Source organism: Pelophylax lessonae (assembly GCF_965119305.1).
Source record: "Pelophylax lessonae genome assembly, chromosome: 2".
Classification (NCBI taxonomy): domain Eukaryota; kingdom Metazoa; phylum Chordata; class Amphibia; order Anura; family Ranidae; genus Pelophylax; species Pelophylax lessonae.
Genome location: NC_138769.1, coordinates 656,263,630 through 656,283,661, shown reverse-complemented (window position 1 = coordinate 656,283,661; position 20,032 = coordinate 656,263,630). Strand labels below are relative to the sequence as shown.

The 20,032-nt window shown below is 42.6% G+C and overlaps 1 protein-coding gene across 1 annotated transcript; it reads left to right on the top strand.

Moving 5' to 3' along the window:
- The first annotated feature begins 11,687 nt into the window (after positions 1-11,687).
- KCNRG (potassium channel regulator) lies at positions 11,688-19,107 on the top strand. The gene is made up of 2 exons (XM_082244328.1): positions 11,688-12,304; positions 18,840-19,107. Exons 1-2 carry the CDS (start codon positions 11,724-11,726, stop codon positions 19,090-19,092), a joined length of 834 nt encoding a protein of 277 aa, XP_082100454.1. The 5' UTR covers positions 11,688-11,723; the 3' UTR covers positions 19,093-19,107.
- Positions 19,108-20,032: the final 925 nt, after the last annotated feature.

Genomic DNA, 20,032 nt, shown 5'->3' with positions numbered 1-20,032 from the left:
TCCCACTTGTTGTTGATTCTTCAAAAAAAATTACAGTTTTATATCTTTATGTTTGAAGCCTGAAATGTGGCAAAAGTTCGCAAAGTTCAAGGGGGCCGAATACTTTCGCAAGGCACTGTATTTTCGGCCGAAGATACCACTCGGAGCATCTCCCCATTAGCCAGGCCCAGGTCAATCCTAGAATGCCCGCCATGTGTTGCAGAATAACAGAATAACCCTTAGGGTTCAAAATTCTCCATACATAACTGAGTCCCATTTCAGTCAGGAGTCCTTCAAATGATGAGGAGCTCCGAAGTGTTCTCGATAAGGCGGCAGGCGAAAACATGTCCAGAAAGACATCTAGCACATTGTTAAAGTCGCCAACCGCCAAAACGGCCACCTCTGGGAAGCTCGCCAAAATAGATGCCATCAGTTGCTTGCTAGACCTCTGCAGAGAATGAAGGGGGAATGTACAGAAAAATGAGGATACACTGCTAGCCTTCTAGTACACATCGCATAAATATATAGCGACCCAGAGAATTAACATTGTTGTGTATACATGAAAATTTAATACCCTGAGGAATTAAGATGCTGACTCCTCTAGCATGTGAGGAGTAGCCAGAGTGGAACTGGTGGCTGTATAGTCTCTACAAATACAGGGAATCTTCTCCAGGCGAGAAATGTGTCTCCAGAAGACAAATCACAGATGATTTATAACGTTTAGTACAGCGCTGCACAGCCAGGTGCTTCACCTGAGAGCACAGACCCCTCACATTCCATGATAAAATACGATCATTAGCCATAAAATTCACTAGGAAAATTATATAGTAGGATTAACCATAAACAATTCAATAAGCCCCAGTGCAAGGGGCATTTGACTCCATAGTGTGGGATCGGGCAACAGGTAAATATCAAAATAGACCTTACAAAAATTAAAAACTGTTTTAAGGTAAGTACATAGTCAGTCCAGATCCAAAGTGAATAGAGTAGTGAGCAAAAATAATGTAGATCACAGGTAGGTAGAACCAGCATCAAGGGAACTAAATAGACTAACCGGGTTCAAGTCAGCAAAAATGGCACGAGGCCGCATCCTTTTGGAGTACTTTTGGGGGTTAACATCTTAGCTAGTTGTTTCCAAACAGAAAGTCTCAGCAATACTGAGTATAAGTCAGTAAGGAATTCCGAAGAGGGTAACCAGGTTCTACCTTAACTCCACTACAGTCAAGGAGCCTGGGGCACAGACTTGAAAGAGAACCTCTCCTCCTTCGAGGAGGGATAGCATACTTTAACCGGGTTCAAGTAGGCGGTTGTCTGTTTGCAGCATAGTCCCGCAGGGAGTTCTCTTCCCAATTTAACCATTGCTGGGTTAAGGGATGGTTTCTCAAAGAAGTGGACTTCACCTTTTGCTACCACACGCAGCTTGGCTGGGTATACCATAGCATTTTGAAGGTCTAGGCTCCTCAGCCTTTTCTTGATGTCAGTAGACTGGGCCCTTCTCTTTTGTACATCCCCCAAAAAGTCGGGAAATAAGGATATTTTGGAATTATCCATTACCATATTAGGACCCATAATTCTGGTTTTGGAAAGATTTATGTCTCAGTCCTTGTAATTTAACATTTTAAAGAGAAAAAGGATGGGGAGGGGCGCCCGGGGGCAGTGGGCACACTGGGAACCTATATGTTCGCTCCACGGAGAACATAGGAGTGAAGGAATCCTTCCCAAAGATATTAATCAATAAAAGTCACTAGGGTTTTACCCTTCAATTTTCTCAGAAAACTCCTTTAGCCTGTACATTACTTCTTCGTAGCCTGTTTTCAAGATCCTCTAGTTTTGCTGCGTTTTGGGTTGCTGTTGTGGAAGTGCAGGAGACTTCGCATTGGAAAGGGGCCTATTCAACTTCTAAAGTAATCAATCGTACTTCTAAGGTCACAGTGCAGTCTGAGTTTAGGCATGTCCTGGCGTATAAAGGACACTTCAGCGCTAATCCCCTTGATATCAGTAGCCAGGGAAACAATAGAGGTATTACAGGCTGTGCCTGCAGATAGTATCTCCATGAGCATAGGCTCTGCTTCCTTAGAGAGTAGGGTCTGTGCAGTGTGAGAGGTATAGCTATCTGCCTGTGTACTCACTGTGTCCCAGTCCTGCAGGGGGATAGCAGAGGTATCCAAGGGAGCTGTATCATCAGCCTCCGAGTGTTCTCCACTACGGTCTCCTGGAGAGGAGGATTGTGGAATCGGAGCCTTGGGAGCTGATTTACAGAAGAACTTCTGTGCTGCTTCACGGTATGTGTCCTTCCCCTGCCGAGACAGGGGTCCGCTATCTTGGACCGCATGGTCCATGGTCGATCGGTTAGAGGGCACCTTTTAGATATGACTGATATTCGTCCGGATACAGATAGCTAAAGGCTTGGGTAGTCGGATTCTGTAGGTATTGTCACCTCGTATAAGGTAGCAAAGGTGCTAGCAGGATAAAAGTCAGGAGTCTCAGCAGAGAGGGCTTTCCATGCATCCGTCTACATCTGCTGCCAAAGATGTCATGGGTCCATCAGGCGATGATCTTAAGCGGATTGTTCCTTAGACCATTTGGTTTGAGATTAAGTAGGGCCTCTCCTAGCTGCAATCGGGTAGCAATATTGAACATTGGGGTTAGAATATTAAATATTTGGGTCCAAAGTGTATGGACAATTGGTCAAGAAGACCACCATGCGTGCGTAGGTTTCCAGAATGCCATATCCAAGGACACAACATCCCGTTTGTCCTGGGATAAAAACACTCTAAACAGGTATCAAGTATCAACGATATAAAACTCTATAATCAGTTTGTAATGCAAAAACATTCTGAAAACTTAATTTGGTAGGGTTCCAAATTTGGGTCCATTGTTCAGGTTCTATAGTATTATGAAGGTCTGTTGCCCACATGTTCACATGTAGTGTAGGGCCTGCCAGAAATAAATTATACAGCAAGGGGGTCAAGCCCGAATAGTGTGGGTCAACCCAGCACCTTTATTCAAAAAGGAGTCAGGATTTTACCAGTTTTTACCATTTTACCAAAAAAATGTCCATTATGTACCCTTGACAGAAGTTGATCAAATGATCAATTTCTGTCGAGCAGCAACTACCACACATTGAACAAAATTTGGACACATCAGCAGGTAATGTTGCAAAAAAAATAAAAAAGGCCCCTGAAAACGAATGCAGCTACCACATCTAAAGATTGGTAAGCTGCAATTACAATGCGGTTTTTGGATTTAGATAGCCGTGAAATGAATAGTGAACATACAAAAACACATGTAATGCAGTTTTGTGGTTTTTTTTAACACGTGCACTATTGAAGACCTCCATGTTTTTCCCACACTTTGTGTATAAAGAAATGCACATAGGAAGACACATTACTCTATATCCATAAGTGTGAAAAGGGCCCTCAGAGCATTTTACCCCAAAGCTACTCTTAGTCATCTGTCTGTGACTAGAGTAGAGCTTCTGGAGGCGGATGATCTGTAAAGTAAATGAGAGTGTGTGAAAGATATTTATGTAAAATGATACTTACATATGTTTATCTATGTAGTATTCTTTGCCATTTTCCCTGACCCTGGTTGCTTGTTAGCCGGACATGAGCTTCCTTGAGACAGCATTTGACATGTAAATAATATCTTGTGATTTGAACTGACGCTCTAAGCCAGCATTCCCTAATCCACTGAATGCAGCTAACTCCATTTCTGTGCAGTGGCTGTGCCAAAAACTTCCAGGCTGATAAGAGACTTGGGACTGTGATAAATAGTAAATGGCTATTCACATCCCATTGTCTCTTACGAATCCTATATAGATGGCCTTCAAGATCATCTACCACTCCTTCATATTCCCAGCATGAAGACCTGGACCTGTACACACAGGAGCACAATAGAACGTGGGATAAAAAGTAATCTGTGGATGTGTTTGCTTACAAGAGAGCAGGATAATGCCAGAGCTTTTTCACACTGGACCTTTATTCAGAAATGTAAGTTTGCTGCAATCCAATCCTCCACCTTCCAAAAAAACAAACAAAGACGGTCTCTCTTTTTTTTTAATTTAGCTATTTTAGCACTTTTATCTGGACCTTGCTGCCATTCTTATCTAGGCAAGAATAATCTAGTACAGTGGTCTCCAAACTGTGGCCCTTTGCTTTTATCCGGTCCTTGGGGCACTATTTCATTCACTGACACCAATAAATGGGGCACAATTCCTCTTAATGACACCAACAATGGGGCACAATTCCACCCACTGATACCCACAAAGGAGGCACAATTCCTCCCAATGACACAAACAATGGGGCCCAATGACATCAATAATGGGGTGCAATTATTCTCACTGAAACAAACAATAGGGCATTATTTTTTTCCCACTGACGTTGGCACCTTTTTTACTCCCACTGGCCACAGTCAGGCCCTGCTGAAGTCCGAAGGACAGTAAACTGGCCCTTTGTTTAGAAAGTTTGGAGATCCCTGATCTAGTAGAAACATTTCAAACCCACAGCACCACTCAAGCTTCTCCTCTTCATGGATAAACAGGGTGCTGGCTCAGCAAAGCCCATCCTGGCTCACCATTTTAGAAAATAGATGAATAAGAGCCACACTCTGATCTTCACTCTTCCAAATACTTTTATTCAAGCATCAACAGAATAGCTGCAATCATGATGTCTCCACATAGAAGAAACCACCACCTTCTTAATGCATTTCACCAAATGGCTTTGACGCAAAGAAATGAAACGCGTTAAGAAGGTGTCGGTTTCTTTTCGGTGGAGACATCATGATTGCAGCAATTTTGTTGATGCTTGAACAAAAGTATTTGGAAGAGTGGAGATCAGAGCATGGCTCCTATTTATATATTTTCTACGTTGGTGAAAATAATGTTTCGTTGTCTTTATTTATTACAGGTACTTATATAGCGCCGCCAATTTACGCAGCACTTTACATATATTTTGTAAATTCACATCAGTCCCTGACCTCAAGATTGAGATTCCTAAATCACAATAATACATACACATACTAGGGCCAGTTTAGACAAGAGCCAATTAACCTACCAGCATGTCTTTGGAGTGTGGGAGGCACACAGGCACAGGGAGAACATGCAAACTCCAGGCAGGGGGTGCTGTGGTTGGGATTCGTGCTGCTAGGCGCAAGTACCAACCACTTAGCCACTGTGCTGTCTCCTGGATACTGGTGTCAGATACATCAGGGGGCATTACCTTCCATTCATGTAAATAGATGCCTGATCTTGCTTCGTGTCAATGGGCGACCAGCTGAAGAAACCAGGAGAAGAAAGTCAATTCCTTGCTATGTAAAAAAAAGGAAAATGGAGCAGGATAGGAGGTTTGTAAGTACTGTATATTATGACAACATATGATGAACACCAACAAAAGTAAGTGGGGGGGGGGGGGGAGAAAAATTTAATTTAGAAGACAAAGTTCCTATTTTAACCAGAACTCCAGGCTTCCTTTCACTACATATAGTTTGTTTGGGCCAGCTTGGCTCAAATGAATTCCTTGCATGGCAGAACAATCTGTCCTCTAAAGAGGCTGTAACAGATTATATTATCTTGTACTACATACAGTAAGGGCTGTTGTCTTCGTGTATGCATACTTCCCAACTGTCCCCGATTTTGAGGGACTGTCCCTGATTTGGAACAAATTTCCTCTGTCCTCCTCATTTGTCCCTCATTTTGGTCTGATCTATATAGTTGAATATAAAATGCACTATTTATCTTTTAAAAAGTGTTTCTTAGTGCTAAAGCTTTCATCCGATTTCGAAATTGCTGCATTTGTAAAATCCAAAAGCCAGTATAAAGGAATAGTAGTGGTAAAAAGGCACTTCTGGGTTTAACTAATCTTTTTGTTTTGTACAATTCTCCTTTAAGGGGGGCATGGCAGAGGGTGTGTCCTATGCCTACATACTTTGTCCAATAGGTGTCCCTCATTCCCATTTCAGAATGTGCATACATACATATAAGTGACTTCCCCTTAACTGCCAGAAAGAAACGTTTGTACTGCATATCTGCCATTCAGAAACAGCCTTGTATTTGTTCAAATTAATTTAAGGCATTCACTGATTAGCTGGGGTGGAGATCATAGTGTCATCTGTCCGCCTCTCCTCCTGGCCAGAGAACCCCCTGAGCCTGGAACTCTGTCCTATTAAAACATGCAATCACGGTCCATGGCCTGTTGATGGGCCGCACAGTGAGAGCAGTCCATGCCTGTTTGTTCTCACCCAGCTCCTCCACCCACTCGGCTGATGATGTCATCCAATCAGCAGGGCAGATCAGAAGGCGAGAGCTCCTCCCGGCCCCTGCCCTGCTGGTAGGATGACATCGTCGGGCGGGGGCGAGAGGACACAAAAGACTGATGACAGCCTCTGCCCTGCCAAAGGTAAGAGTCCTGCACAGGGGAGGCAGACATTAGAATGGGGAAATGTCATGTTAGAGAAGAAGGGGGGGGGGGCAGACTTCAGGGGCACTGTGATGGAGGAGGCTGTGATTGCTAGGGGCACTGTAATGTAAAGGGAGCGCGGGTAATCATTACTTTGCCCCCCTTACAAAGCAGTCTTTACCTCACAGCTCCCTTTTAAATTACAGTGGCCTCATAAGAGAGCAGTCCCTGTTACATTAATGTAAAGGGGCACTGCAATGTAAAGGGGACTGCACTGTAATGTAAAGGGGACTACACTGTAAAGGGGAACTGTGATGTGAAGGGGACTGCACTGTAAAGGAGCACTGTGATATAATGGGGACTGCACTGTAAAGGGGCACTGTTATATAAAGGGGACTGCACTGTAAAGGGGCACTGTTATGTAAAGGGGACTGCACTGTGAAGGGGCATTGAGATGTAAAGGAGACTGCCCTGTAAAGGGGCACTGTGATGAAAAGAGGACTGCCATGTAAAGGGGCACTGTGATGAAAAGAGGACTGCCATGTAAAGGGGCACTGTGATGAAAAGAGGACTGCCATGTAAAGGGGCACTGTGATGAAAAGAGGACTGCCCTGTAAAGGGGAACGGAGGACACTGATATAAAGGGGGGGGGACTGTGCTGTAAAGGGGGGCTGAGGACAGACTCCATGAATAACTCCCCGGTCCCTGGGAAAATTGGCTGCTGTGAAACCAGTCCCTGGTGCCAAAAAGGTTAGGGACCGCTGATGTAAAGCATATCTGAACCCAGAAATAAAAATGTATACTGTATATCACAGCTTACAAGTCTTTAGATGTGGTGGCTGCATTGTTTTTTTTTCCCAAGCTTTTTTGATCCTGAGAATAACAGACGTCCTTCCTAAGGTGGCTATGCTCACTTCTCCATTGTATCTTTGGTTGTCCAACAGGCTGCACTTTTCAAACATGTCTTCCCTTCTTTTTTTCGATGCACAGGAAGTGGGGGAATTAATAGTATACAGAAATCAGCAACATTGTTGGTGCTTCCAGTTCAGCTCAAGTGACAAGGACATCAGCCATTTTCTGTACGTGAAAAATGAAAAATATTTCAACACATCTAAAGAGTGGAAAACTGCAATCTATACCATTTTTTTTACTTGGGTTTAGTTATCCTTTATTCCCTAAAACTGGCCATATACTAGTGGAATTTTGTTTGACATTTTTTCGATTTAAGAGTGTTCGTTTGATTTTCTAAACTGTTTCTGGGGTCAAATCAACATTCATTTTCAAGCACAGTGTCGAGGGAATTGTAGGGAACAGAATGGAAAATTTTTCTCAAACAAAATTTCAAACAGTGAATGCTGCTTTCCTTGGTAAAATTACATTCATTGTAAAATCAAATGTTGAAAGCAAATGAAAGTACATTTGAAAGGCATCCATCCTGTCATTGTTGAATGTACGGAGAATTTTCATACCAACGTTCATTCAAAAATCTATTAGGCAGGATATAGACGGTGCAAATTTCCCATGGTTGCAGGAAAGAAATTTGCACGATTCCCCCATCAACAGACAGTGCTGACAGGGGAATCCCTCCTGCCAAGACATTGTTTGCTGCCGGCATTGGTAGCCGTCACCACTGGGAGAAGTGATTATAGTAATTATTATAGTATAATATAGTGTTATAGTGATTAATGCTAGCGGCTATAGCAGCTGCTAGCGATAATCCCAAGTGAAGCCGGCTGGCTGGTTGTACCCAAGTTGATGAATCAACTTGGCACATTCAGCCTGCCCACACACAGTCTGAATCTCGGCCGGTTTCTGCTGAACCGGCCGAGATTCGAACAGTGTATGGCCTGCTTTAATGTCTAGCCAACATACATCTACACCTTTATTTGCCATGCATTTTTCCAGAAGGGCTACATATGCACACACATATGGTAAAGGGTGCATATGATATATGCTTTGCGAGTTAGTAACTTGTAAAATACAGAAGTAGCCTGGCAGTTAACATTTTAAAGCTGAAAGAAGAAAATGCATTTCACACAACTGCTACGCGCTTGTGAACACGTAGCAGTCTTGTGAAACGCGTCTACTGTCCTACCCTGCTGTACCTTGTACCACTTATGTGAATAAAGAACTTTTCTTCATTGGATTCTGTGGTGGTGTGCGACCATTTTCTTCTTTCATGCTTCTCCTGGTGGCGAGCCGAGGTTCAGCTCCCACCTTAAATCGTGGACTTTGACTGGCCTGAGCGGTGTTATCTCTCTTCATTATTTAACATTTTAAAGCTGGTCATAGATGGCAAATTTTATTTTAGTTCAGCCTGGATGGAAGAATCCTCTGTGCTGAGTCATTGTATTCTGGACAGCGGGGACTCGCCGCTGTCAGAACTTACTGATCAGTGGCTTCAGCTGCTAAGCGGGGAAATCTTTTTAACAAGCCTGCTCAACAGAAGTCAATTTTTAGATCAACCTCTGTCAAGTAGGAACGGCCACAAATAGGCCCATCTCTGACCAGCTTAACCGCTTGCTTACTCGGCACTTTATTTACATTTTGGGTAATCAGGGCACTGATAAGTGTCCTGATTATTTGTACTTGTCTCCCCTATGAGGAGCCGCTGATCGGCTCTCCTCACCTCACACACTGACAGTGTGCGGCGAGGAGAGCCGAATAACGGCACTTCCTCATTTACATGTGACCAGCTGTGATTGGACACAGCAGATCACATGGGTAAATAGTCATGTCATTGACTCTTTACCGAGTTTGGGATCGCGCCGTGTCCTAGCAACGAGAGAGGCTGTTCTGGTGCACATGACAGCATCCCAGAACAATAGCTACACCGCTCTGCCGTCATTTGACACTGGGCGGGTAGTATGTGGTTAAGCAGGAGGTCATCATCGGCAGGTCCAGATTTCCTTTTTGATTAGTGTCCTTTAGGCTCCTTTCACATATTGGCATCTCAGATCGTGGGCAGAATCACTGCGATTCTGCCTGCGATCCTGAATCATTGCAAATCGTGGGACGCCCGTGCGATTCCCGTGACTTGCAATGGCACCCCAAACGCGGCACAATTTTGCCGCTATTGACACCCAACGAGCAATGTCTTCTTTTGGGCGACAATCGTGGCAAAATCACACTGCATTTCAGGTGCGATTGCAAGTCACGAGAATTGCACGGGCATCCCGCAATTTGCAGTGGTTCGGTTGATCATTAGGATCTGAAGCAGGTCATCCATTAGTAGATTTTTGAACAAAACATTCAATTCTAAACTCTCAGTACATTCGATGACCTGATGAATTTATGTTTGAAAGTACAGTAATCCCCCGCTCCATCGCGGTTCAGTTTTTGCGGTCCCGCTAATTCGCGTTTTTTTTTTAATGTTATTTTACTATATAAATCATTAAAAATGAAATATTTTTGTGTTTTCCATAGCTCTTGCTATGTCTCTTAGTATCTTTTGTGTGTTTAAATGAGTTTCTATTGTTTTAAAAGTGTTTTTAAAGACCTTAAAATGCTTTTACACGTACAGTGACAGTAAAAAAAACATGCCTACAATGCATTTTAATAGGGTTTTTCTATTTTGCGGAATTTCACTTTTCGCGGCTGGGTCCGGAACGTAACCCCCGCAATGGAGGGGGGGGTTTACTGTACTTCAAAATTTTGTTTATTCCTAATATTCAATTTTGAAGGAATAGACTTTTCCGAACAAAAACCACATTCACTGTTATTAGAAAAAGTTATTCATCCTGCCCCTTCCTTTGAAGTTTCTCATCATTGCAGTCAAAACAAACATCAGTTTGGCCCCATTAACAATTAGAAAATCAAACAAACATTCCTAATATGAGAAATTTTGAGCAAAATTCTATTAGCGTATGGCGAGCTTTAAGCCAGCCATAGACGGTTGAACCGGCTGAGATTCGCCAATACAAATTTAACATTTTTTTGTTTTTCAATTCTACCAAAAATATGCTGATCTTGACCTTTGACACCAACCTTGACAACCCTTGATCTTGTTATTTTTTTCTTTATTTTAATTTTTTTTTTTTTTTTTTACACACTTTGGTTTACTTTTTGATCTCCAGCAAGGAGGGGGAGGATACATTGTATCTTCCTCTTCATTCAGAAGAGGAATTAAACACAGGGGCGGGCTCACAACGACTGATCACTGTGATAGCCAATCAGAGGCTATCACAGTGATCAGGTGACCCGGAACCAAGAGTCCCGGTGTTCCGTGAGAATTACCTACCCGTGAGAAAAACCTACCCCTCGTCACTTCCGGTTGCACGGCACTGTTTGTAACGCGGCGTGTACATTAAAACATCTGTGCTGCAATATGAGTGATCTCCACTCCTGTCACTGTCACTTCCCTCATCTCCGATAGTAAATATAAAAGCGGCGGCGGGTGTATGAGAACATAAATCACGGAGCCGCCAGCCGCTTTTATATTTAGTAGCCGAGATGAGGGAAGTCACAGGGAAAGGATCGGAGATGACTTATATTGCGGCCGACATGTTTTAACGTAAGCGTGGCGTGGGTAGTTTTTTTCCACGGATCAGTCATAATATCCTACTAGTGCGCATGCGCACTACTCAGCTCCTCAGCTTTTACATTAGGTTGCCGGCGCTCTGAGCATGCGCACTGCTGCGCTGCTCAGCTGTTCCTGGCCGGAAGGGACGAGGGTAGGTTTTTCTCACGGGGTAGGTAATTCTCACGTTACACCGGGTCCCGATCATTAGTGAGAGACTGGTCTCTATGCTGGGAGCATGCTGCGCTCCCAGCACAAGGGGAGATGCACATATATGCAGCCCCACGGAAAAAAAAAAAAAAAAAACACTGCTGTGAGGCCACATATATGTGGGCGGGAAGGCGTCAATCAGAAAAGTGTTCATGCAAAAAAAAATTAAATGAAATCAGAGGACCAAGACTACGCATGCTCAGAAACTAAAAAAATACATTACAAACACAACACATTACTTCCGATGTAGTATTCTGTCATACGAGAATTTTTGTAACTTTAGTAACCTCTTCCTTTTCAATATGAGGCTTGCATCCAAAGTACGATCATTTGTCCGATAGTCTGTGAAAGCCTACATACAATGACATATTCATCAGTATATACTCTGGCAATCACACTCTTGTAGTTTTGTCTGTTATCACTAGATCAGTCAACAAAGTTCTTTTCAGAATGGAAGAGTCCTGGGCGTTCCCCAGCAACTGAAGCCACACACTCAAATACATCAGCAGCATATCTGCAATGTGTTTGGGTTATTGTTGCCAAGTAAAGGGCTTTTCTTTTCTCCCACGTAGTACAGCCTGTCAGTGCTAGCATCTACAGGATTGAAGACCTGGTGAGCAATGAGCAATCCAGACGTGGTAACCCTAAATGTTGGGGGTGCGAAGTTCACCACATTTGCTTCAACACTGCAGAGGTTCCCAGATTCCAGATTGGCACACATGCTGGATGGCAGCGACCGGGATTTCAGGCTTGTAAACAGTCAGTTTTTTGTAGACAGGGATGGCTCCTTGTTCAGCTACATATTGGACTATCTAAGAACTTCCCAACTGACTTTACCATCTGATTTCTCGGAATATGAAAGACTTCAGAGGGAAGCAGAATTCTACCAACTTCATGCTCTGGCTGAGCAGCTAGGCCAGGGGAACGTTTACCAGCCCAGGCAGGAGATCTTGGAAGTAAGGTTCCTCCTACAAGAGACACATGCTTTCTTCCGCATCTTTTGCTCATGCAGCAGTACAGTTGAAGCCCTTGCTGACCGCATTGTAATGTATGTAGAGCAGCCCATTGGAGGTCAAGGATGGAGCCTCCCATTTTCCAACCAGAAACCTCTGGCTCCTGTGCCTCTGCAAAGACCCTCACATCATGACCTCGTCTTCCAGTGTGGAACAGACTTTGCAACAGGAGATCAATTTGGAGCCAGGTAAATTCCAGTTTATTTGCTAGTGTGTTATTCAATTCAGAAAGGTCCAACTTCTACAGATAGGCCCCTTTCACACTTGTGCGACTTGTCCTGCGACTTGGGACTGCAAAGTTGCATGACAAGTCGTACGCCATGATTTCCAATGAGTACCGTTCATATCTGTGCGACTTCAATTTGCAGCAACTTAAAAGTATTCCCTGCCCTACTTTGGTCCGACTTTGATGCAACTTGAGGTCTATAGACCTCAAGATTACACAGGCATGGCTTTAAGTCCAGTCAAAGTCATGTCATAAAATCGCTGACCAAGGACTTCAGGTTTCACAAGGTTATACATTTATCATTATTTATGCTAAGCACATGACAACTGCAGTGTGTCCTCCAGTGATTTAAAGCTGAACTCCAGGCAAATTGTCAAATACACAGATGATATACATATTGTATACAAAGGCTGTTTTGTCTGCTAAAGGGTTCTGGCCATTGAAGTGGAACTTCAATCTTTTAATCAACATTGACTATTTTGAATTGTTATGCTGCTAGCATTAGTAAATACAGTGGCTTGCGAAAGTATTCGGCCCCCTTGAACTTTGCGACCTTTTGCCACATTTCAGGCTTCAAACATAAAGATATAAAACTAATTTTTTGTGAAGAATCAACAACAAGTGGGACACAATCATGAGGTGGAACAAAATTTATTGGATATTTCAAACTTTTTTAACAAATAAAAAATTGGGCGTGCAAAATTATTCAGCCCCCTTAAGTTAATACTTTGTAGCACCACCTTCTGCTGCGATTACAGCTGTAAGTCGCTTGGGGTATGTCTCTATCAGTTTTGCACATCGAGAGACTGAAATTTTTGCCCATTCCTCCTTGCAAAACAGCTCAAGCTCAGTGAGGTTGGATGGAGACCGTTTGTAAACAGCAGTTTTCAGTTCTTTCCACAGATTCTCGATTGGATTCAGGTCTGGACTTTGACTTGGCCATTCTGGATATGTTTATTTGTGAACCATTCCATTGTAGATTTTGCTTTATATTTTGGATCATTGTCTTGTTGGAAGACAAATCTCCGTCCCAGTCTCAGGTCTTTTGCAGACTCCATCAGGTTTTCTTCCAGAATGGTCCTGTATTTGGCTCCATCCATCTTCACATCAATTTTAACCATCTTCCCTGTCCCTGCTGAAGAAAAGCAGGCCTAAACCATGATGCTGCCACCACCATGTTTGACAGTGGGGATGGTGTGTTCAGGGTGATGAGCTGTGTTGCTTTTACGCCAAACATAACGTTTTGCATTGTTGCCAAAAAGTTTGATTTTGGTTTCATCTAAACCAAAGTATCTTCTTCCACATGTTTGGTGTGTCTCCCAGGTGGCTTGTGGCAAACTTTAAACTACACTTTTTATGGATATCTTCCATAAAGGCCAGATTTGTGCAGTATACGACTGATTGTTGTCCTATGGACAGAGTCTCCCACCTCAGCTGTAGATCTCTGCAGTTCTTTCAGAGTGATCATGGGCCTCTTGGCTGCATCTCTGATCAGTCTTCTCCTTGTATGAGCTGAAAGTTTAGAGGGACGGCCAGGTCTTCGTAGATTTGCAGTGGCCTGATACGCCTTCCATTTCAATATTATCGCTTGCACAGTGCTCCTTGGGATGTTTAAAGCTTGGGAAATCTTTTTGTATCCAAATCCGGCTTTAAACTTCTCCACAACAGTATCTCGGACCTGCCTGGTGTGTTCCTTGTTCTTCATGATGCTCTCTGCGCTTTAAACGGACCTCTGAGACTATCACAGTGCAGGTGCATTTATACGGAGACTTAATTACACACAGGTGGATTCTATTCATCATCATTAGTCATTTAGGTCAACATTGGATCATTCAGAGATCCTCACTGAACGTCTGGAGAGAGTTTGCTGCACTGAAAGTAAAGGGGCTGCATAATTTTGCACGCCCAATTTTTCAGTTTTTTATTTGTTAACAAAGTTTGAAATATCCAATAAATTTCGTTCCACTTCATGATTGTGTCCCACTTGTTGATTCTTCAAAAAAAATTACAGTTTTATATCTTTATGTTTGAAGCCTGAAATGTGGCAAAAGGTCGCAAAGTTCAAGGGGGCCGAATACTTTCGCAAGGCACTGTAGATAGGAAATTATATGTTTTTAAAAAAAATTTTTTTTTTTCTTATTTGATTACTTGCTGGTTCCCTGACCTAAGCAAATTATGTCATCTGGCTGGGAAGGAGACCTGATTTTTGTCTGCTACAGTACAATAACCCTTAGCGCTCTTTCAAACAGGTGGTTGTAAAAATGGGCAGCTGAGCCATGTTTTTACCACCTCCCGGCTGACCACGTAAACTATTTCAATGCTAAACAGGGCTGTAACGATGCCACAGCCATGGAATTTTTAACTCAGGGTGCAGAGCTTGACAGGTGGTACCACATGAGTTTAATGGGCCCAGAAAGCAACTAAATGCCTTGCACACAATTGCAGCATCGTGGTGTGACATTATAGAGTTAAATAAGGCAGTGAGGAAGCTCCCTCAGTCTGTCAAATGCCCTCTGAAAAGCAGTTCAAACACAGATCACTCTTCAGAGGGCATTCCACTCTACTGCAAGTGTGAAAGAACCCTTGCAGGTCTAAACAGTGAAAGCAGAATCCGCAAACTGATGAGCTCATCTTTTGGTCACTACTCTCACCTTCTTGCACTGCAGCACAATCTTTCAGTCAAACCTGTACAGGAACTGCAAAAGGCCGATATTAGGTCAAATTCATCAAGAAAATAAATAAGAATACATTTATTTATATTATTCCCAAAGATGTATTAATAAATGCAAAAATTTGTGAAAAAAGGTTAGACCATATACAGAGTAGCCTGGGCCATAATTTGATGTGGCTTAAGCCACAGTGGGAAAAACACAAAGCACAACTTGAGGCCAAAAAAAAAAAAAAAAATGATTATATATATATATATATATATATATATATATATATATATATATATATATATATATATATATATATATATATAGGTCCCTCTCAAAAAATTAGCATATTGTGATAAAGTTCATTATTTTCTGTAATGTACTGATAAACAGACTTTCATATATTTTAGATTCATTACACACAACTGAAGTAGTGCAAGCCTTTTATTGTTTAATATTGATGATTTTGGCATACAGCTCATGAAAACCCAAAATTCCTATCTAAAAAAAATTAGCATATCATGAAAAGGTTCTCTAAACGAGCTATTAACCTAATCATCTGAATCAACTAATTAACTCTAAACACCTGCAAAAGATTCCTGAGGCTTTTAAAAACTCCCAGCCTGGTTCATTACTCAAAACTGCAATCATGGGTAAGACTGCCGACCTGACTGCTGTCCAGAAGGCCATCATTGACACCCTCAAGCAAGAGGGTAAGACACAAAGACATTTCTGAACGAATAGGCTGTTCCCAGAGTGCTGTATCAAGGCACCTCAGTGGGAACTCTGTGGGAAGGAAAAAGTGTGGCAGATAACGCTGCACAACGAGAAGAGGTGACCGGACCCTGAGGAAGACTGGGGAGAGGGAAATGCCAAAATGCCTGAAGTCCAGTGTCAAGTACCCACAGTCAGTGATGGTCTGGGGTGCCATGTCAGCTGCTGGTGTTGGTCCACTGTGTTTTATCAAGGGCAGGGTCAATGCAGCTAGCTATCAGGAGATTTTGGAGCACTTCATGCTTCCATCTGCTGAAAAGCTTTATGGAGATGAAGATTTCATTTTTCAGCACGACCTGGCACCTGCTCACAGTGCCAAAACCACTGGTAAATGGTTTACTGACCATGGTATTACTGTGCTCAATTGGCTTGCCAACTCTCCTGACCTAAACCCCATAGAGAATCTGTGGGATGTTGTGAAGAGAAAGTTGAGAGACGCAAGACCCAACACTCTGGATGAGCTCAAGGCCGCTATCGAAGCATCCTGGGCCTCCATAACACCTCAGCAGTGCCACAGGCTGATTGCCTCCATGCCAAGCCGCATTGAAGCAGTCATTTCTGCAAAAGGATTCCCTACCAAGTATTGAGTGCATAACTGAACATAATTTTTTGAAGGTTGACTTTTTTTTTGTATTAAAAACACTTTTCTTTTATTGGTCGGATGAAATATGCTAGTTTTTTGAGATAGGAATTTTGGGTTTTCATGAGCTGTATGCCAAAATCATCAATATTAAACAATAAAAGGCTTGCACTACTTCAGTTGTGTGTAATGAATCTAAAATATATGAAAGTCTAATGTTTATCAGTACATTACAGAAAATAACGAACTTTATCACAATATGCTAATTTTTTGAGAGGGACCTGTATATATAATTTAACACACAGGCATGAGCACGGGTTAAGCTAGGTGTGTCACCCTGTGCTGCGCGGATTCCCCCCCACTGCCGTTGGTAAGTCCATTTCTCTGTCTCAAAAGTGAGACAGCAGGGATTGGATTTTAAATATACATATATATATATATATATATATATATATATATATATATATATATATATACACACACACACACACACAGTGTTTGAGCTTTGGGGTGCACACCCTAATGCAATAAGCTGCGCATATGCGTGCGAACATATATATATATATACACACACACACACACAAACACACACACACACGCACGCACAGTATCTCACAAAAGTGAGAACCCTCCTCACATTTTTGCAAATATTATAGGATATCTTTTCATGTGACAACACTGAAGAAATGACACTTTGCTACAATGTAAAATAGTGAGTGTACAGCTTGTATACACCAGTGTAAATTTGCTGCCCCCTCAAAATAACTCAACACAGCCATTAATGTCTAAGTTTAAAATTTCCAAATTGAGCCCAAAGCGTCAATATTTTGTGGGGCCACCATTATTTTCCAGCACTGCCTTAACCCTCTAGGGCATGGAGTTTCCCAGAGCTTCACAGGATGCCACTGGAGTCCTCTTTCCAGAGCTTGTGGACGTTAGAGACCTTGCACTCCTCCACCTTCCGTTTGAGGATGCCCCACACATGCTCAATAGAGTTTAGGTCTGGAGAGATGCTTCGCCAGTCCATCACCTTTACCCTCAGCTTCTTTAGGAAGGCAGTGGTTTTCTTGGAGGTGTGTTTTGGTTCGTTATGTTGGAATCATGCCCTGTGGCCCAGTCTACAAAAGGAGGGGATTATGCTCTGCTTCAGTATGTCACAGTACATGTTGGCATTCATGGTCCCCTTAATGAACTGTAGCTCCCTAGAGCCGGCAGCACTCATGCAGCCCCAGACCATGACACTCCCACCACCATGATTGACTCTAGGCAAGACACACTTGTCTTTGTACTCCTCACCTGGTTTCCGCCACACACGCTTGACACCATCTGAACCAAATAAGTTTATCTTGGTCTCATCAGACCACAGGACATGGTTCCAGTAATCCATGTCCTTAGTCTGCTTGTCTTCAGTAAACGGTTTGCAGGCTTTCTTGTGCATCATCTTTAGAAGAGGCTTCCTTCTGGGACGACAGCCATGCAGAGCAATTTGATGCAGTGTGTGGCGTATGGTCTAAGCACTGACAGGTTAACCCCCCCCCCCCACCCCTTCAACCGCTGCAGCAATGCTGGCAGCACTCATATGTCTATTTCCCAAAGACAATCTCTGGATAGGATGCTGAGCACATGTGCTCAACTTCTTTGGTCCACCATGGCGAGGCTTGTTCTGAGTGGAACCTGTCCTGGTAAACTGCTGTATGGTCTTGGCCACCGGGCTGCGGCTCAGTTTTAGGGTCTTGGCAATCTTCTTATAGCCTAGGCCATCTTGAAGTATAGCAACAATTATTTTTTTTTCAGATCCTCAGTTTTTTGCCATGAGCTGCCATGTTGAACTTCCAGTGACCAGTATGAGAGTGAGAAATAACACCAAATTGAACACACGTGCTCCCCATTCACACCGGAGACTTCGTAACACTAACGAGTCACATAACACCGTGAAGGAAAAATTGGTGATTGGCCCCAATTTAGACATGTGCACTTAGGGGTGTATTCACTTTTGTTTGCAGCAATTTAGACATTAATGGCTGTGTGTTGAGCTATTTTGAGGGGACAGCAAATTTACACTGTTATACAAGCTGTACACTCACTACTTTACATTGTAGCAAATTGTCATTTCTTCATTGTTGTCACATGAAATGATATAATAAAATATTTACAAAAAGGTGAGTGGTGTACTCACTTTTGTGAGCTACTGTTTATATACACACACTGTATATGTCTCCGTCACCATTCAAGAGATTCCCCCTCATTTCCTGGCTTGCTGTCCTGGGTCAATAAGTGATGGGAAAATGTCCAGAGTGAGGGAAAGAGACTGCAAATAAAAATAACAGAGCAGAGGGGTTCCATGTGAGAGGATGTGTGATGAACATGAGATATGCAGATACCTTCTTTTAAGTAAGGCTCCCCTGTGTTCTGTACTGTAAGGAAACCAGCATATGTAGAAGTTGTAAATTGACTTTGTTCAAACAGTCTGTAACTCATTGCTGCAGGTATGTGTCTATAAAGCCTGACCAAAGGAAACTACTGAATGGGACCAACGTGCTGGGACTTTTGCTGGACATCTTGCTGCGAGAGGGCTTTGGCTTGGTGAGCACAAGGGCTGTATCAGCAGAGGAGAAGGTAGAGTGTTACACATTCCAGAGGAAGAAAAGACCCGAAATCCTTACCATCTCTGAAGACTACAAACAGGAAAAGGTCGTCAACGTCCAAGTGAAACCAAGCAAGTCAACTAAAAAGAGATGAAGACACTGTTCATCCCATCAGCCAGTAATACAGCTTCATACACATGAGAACAATCGGACAAATGATCATCCGTGTTTTTTTAGTTTTGCCCGCTAGCCTCATATAAAAATGAAGAGGTTACAAAAGTTCTCATACAACAGAACGTTGGAGGGGACGTAATATGTTGCATTGTATTCTTTCATTTTCGAGCATGCGTGGTCTTGGTCTTCCGATTTTTGTTCGGACAAATACTGTACCAATTAAACGAAAATCAAACGCTCTGGTAACGTATGTAAAAAATGTTTGTGTTTGTACCTTCTGATAATTTTACATCAACTGTCTTAATCAGCTCTCAAAAGCGGTTTACTAACGATCAGATTATCATATGATCACTTCAAAAGCTGTATTTTTCCATCCGATTTTCTTAAGAATGCACTTCCCGAAAAAAAAAGCGGCATTGTTTCCAAAACAAGTCGGCTACCCATGTGTAACAGTGCACACTTCCAGCTGTTTAGGGATAAGCAAGGAGTTATGAGTTATGTTTTCTTAAACAGCCCAGTCCCCACCGAGCATTATACACGGTGCTGTCAACCTTGCACTATATATGGTAATGGGGTGCTCATCAGCATGATTACCTTGTAAGCCTGGCTTCACTTTGTACCACAGACAATACCTGTATATACCATGCTTGTGTTGCATCCTCCACGATCCAAAAATCATACTGGTACATTACCTGGCAACAGCGCAATCTTCCCCTATGTGTACCTGCTTGTAAACTTCACCATAGGTACTAATACCAATGCATGCAGAGTTACCACTGGCTATCTTTAGAGCCTACACATTAGAGCTGCACGTTTAATTGTTTAAAAAAACAGAAATCTCAACTCAAAGTCAGTACCCAGGTGGGTCAACAAAATGGGGTATTGCTTTATTAATTCTTGAGGCCTAATGGATGAAACAC

Bases quoted from the DNA above. Each gene is read 5' to 3' on its own strand.
- KCNRG (XM_082244328.1), top strand. From the start codon at position 11,724: ATGAGCAATCCAGACGTGGTAACCCTAAATGTTGGGGGTGCGAAGTTC. The intron at 12,305-18,839 runs GTAAATTCCAGT...TCATTGCTGCAG, and splicing joins GGAGATCAATTTGGAGCCAG to GTATGTGTCTATAAAGCCTG.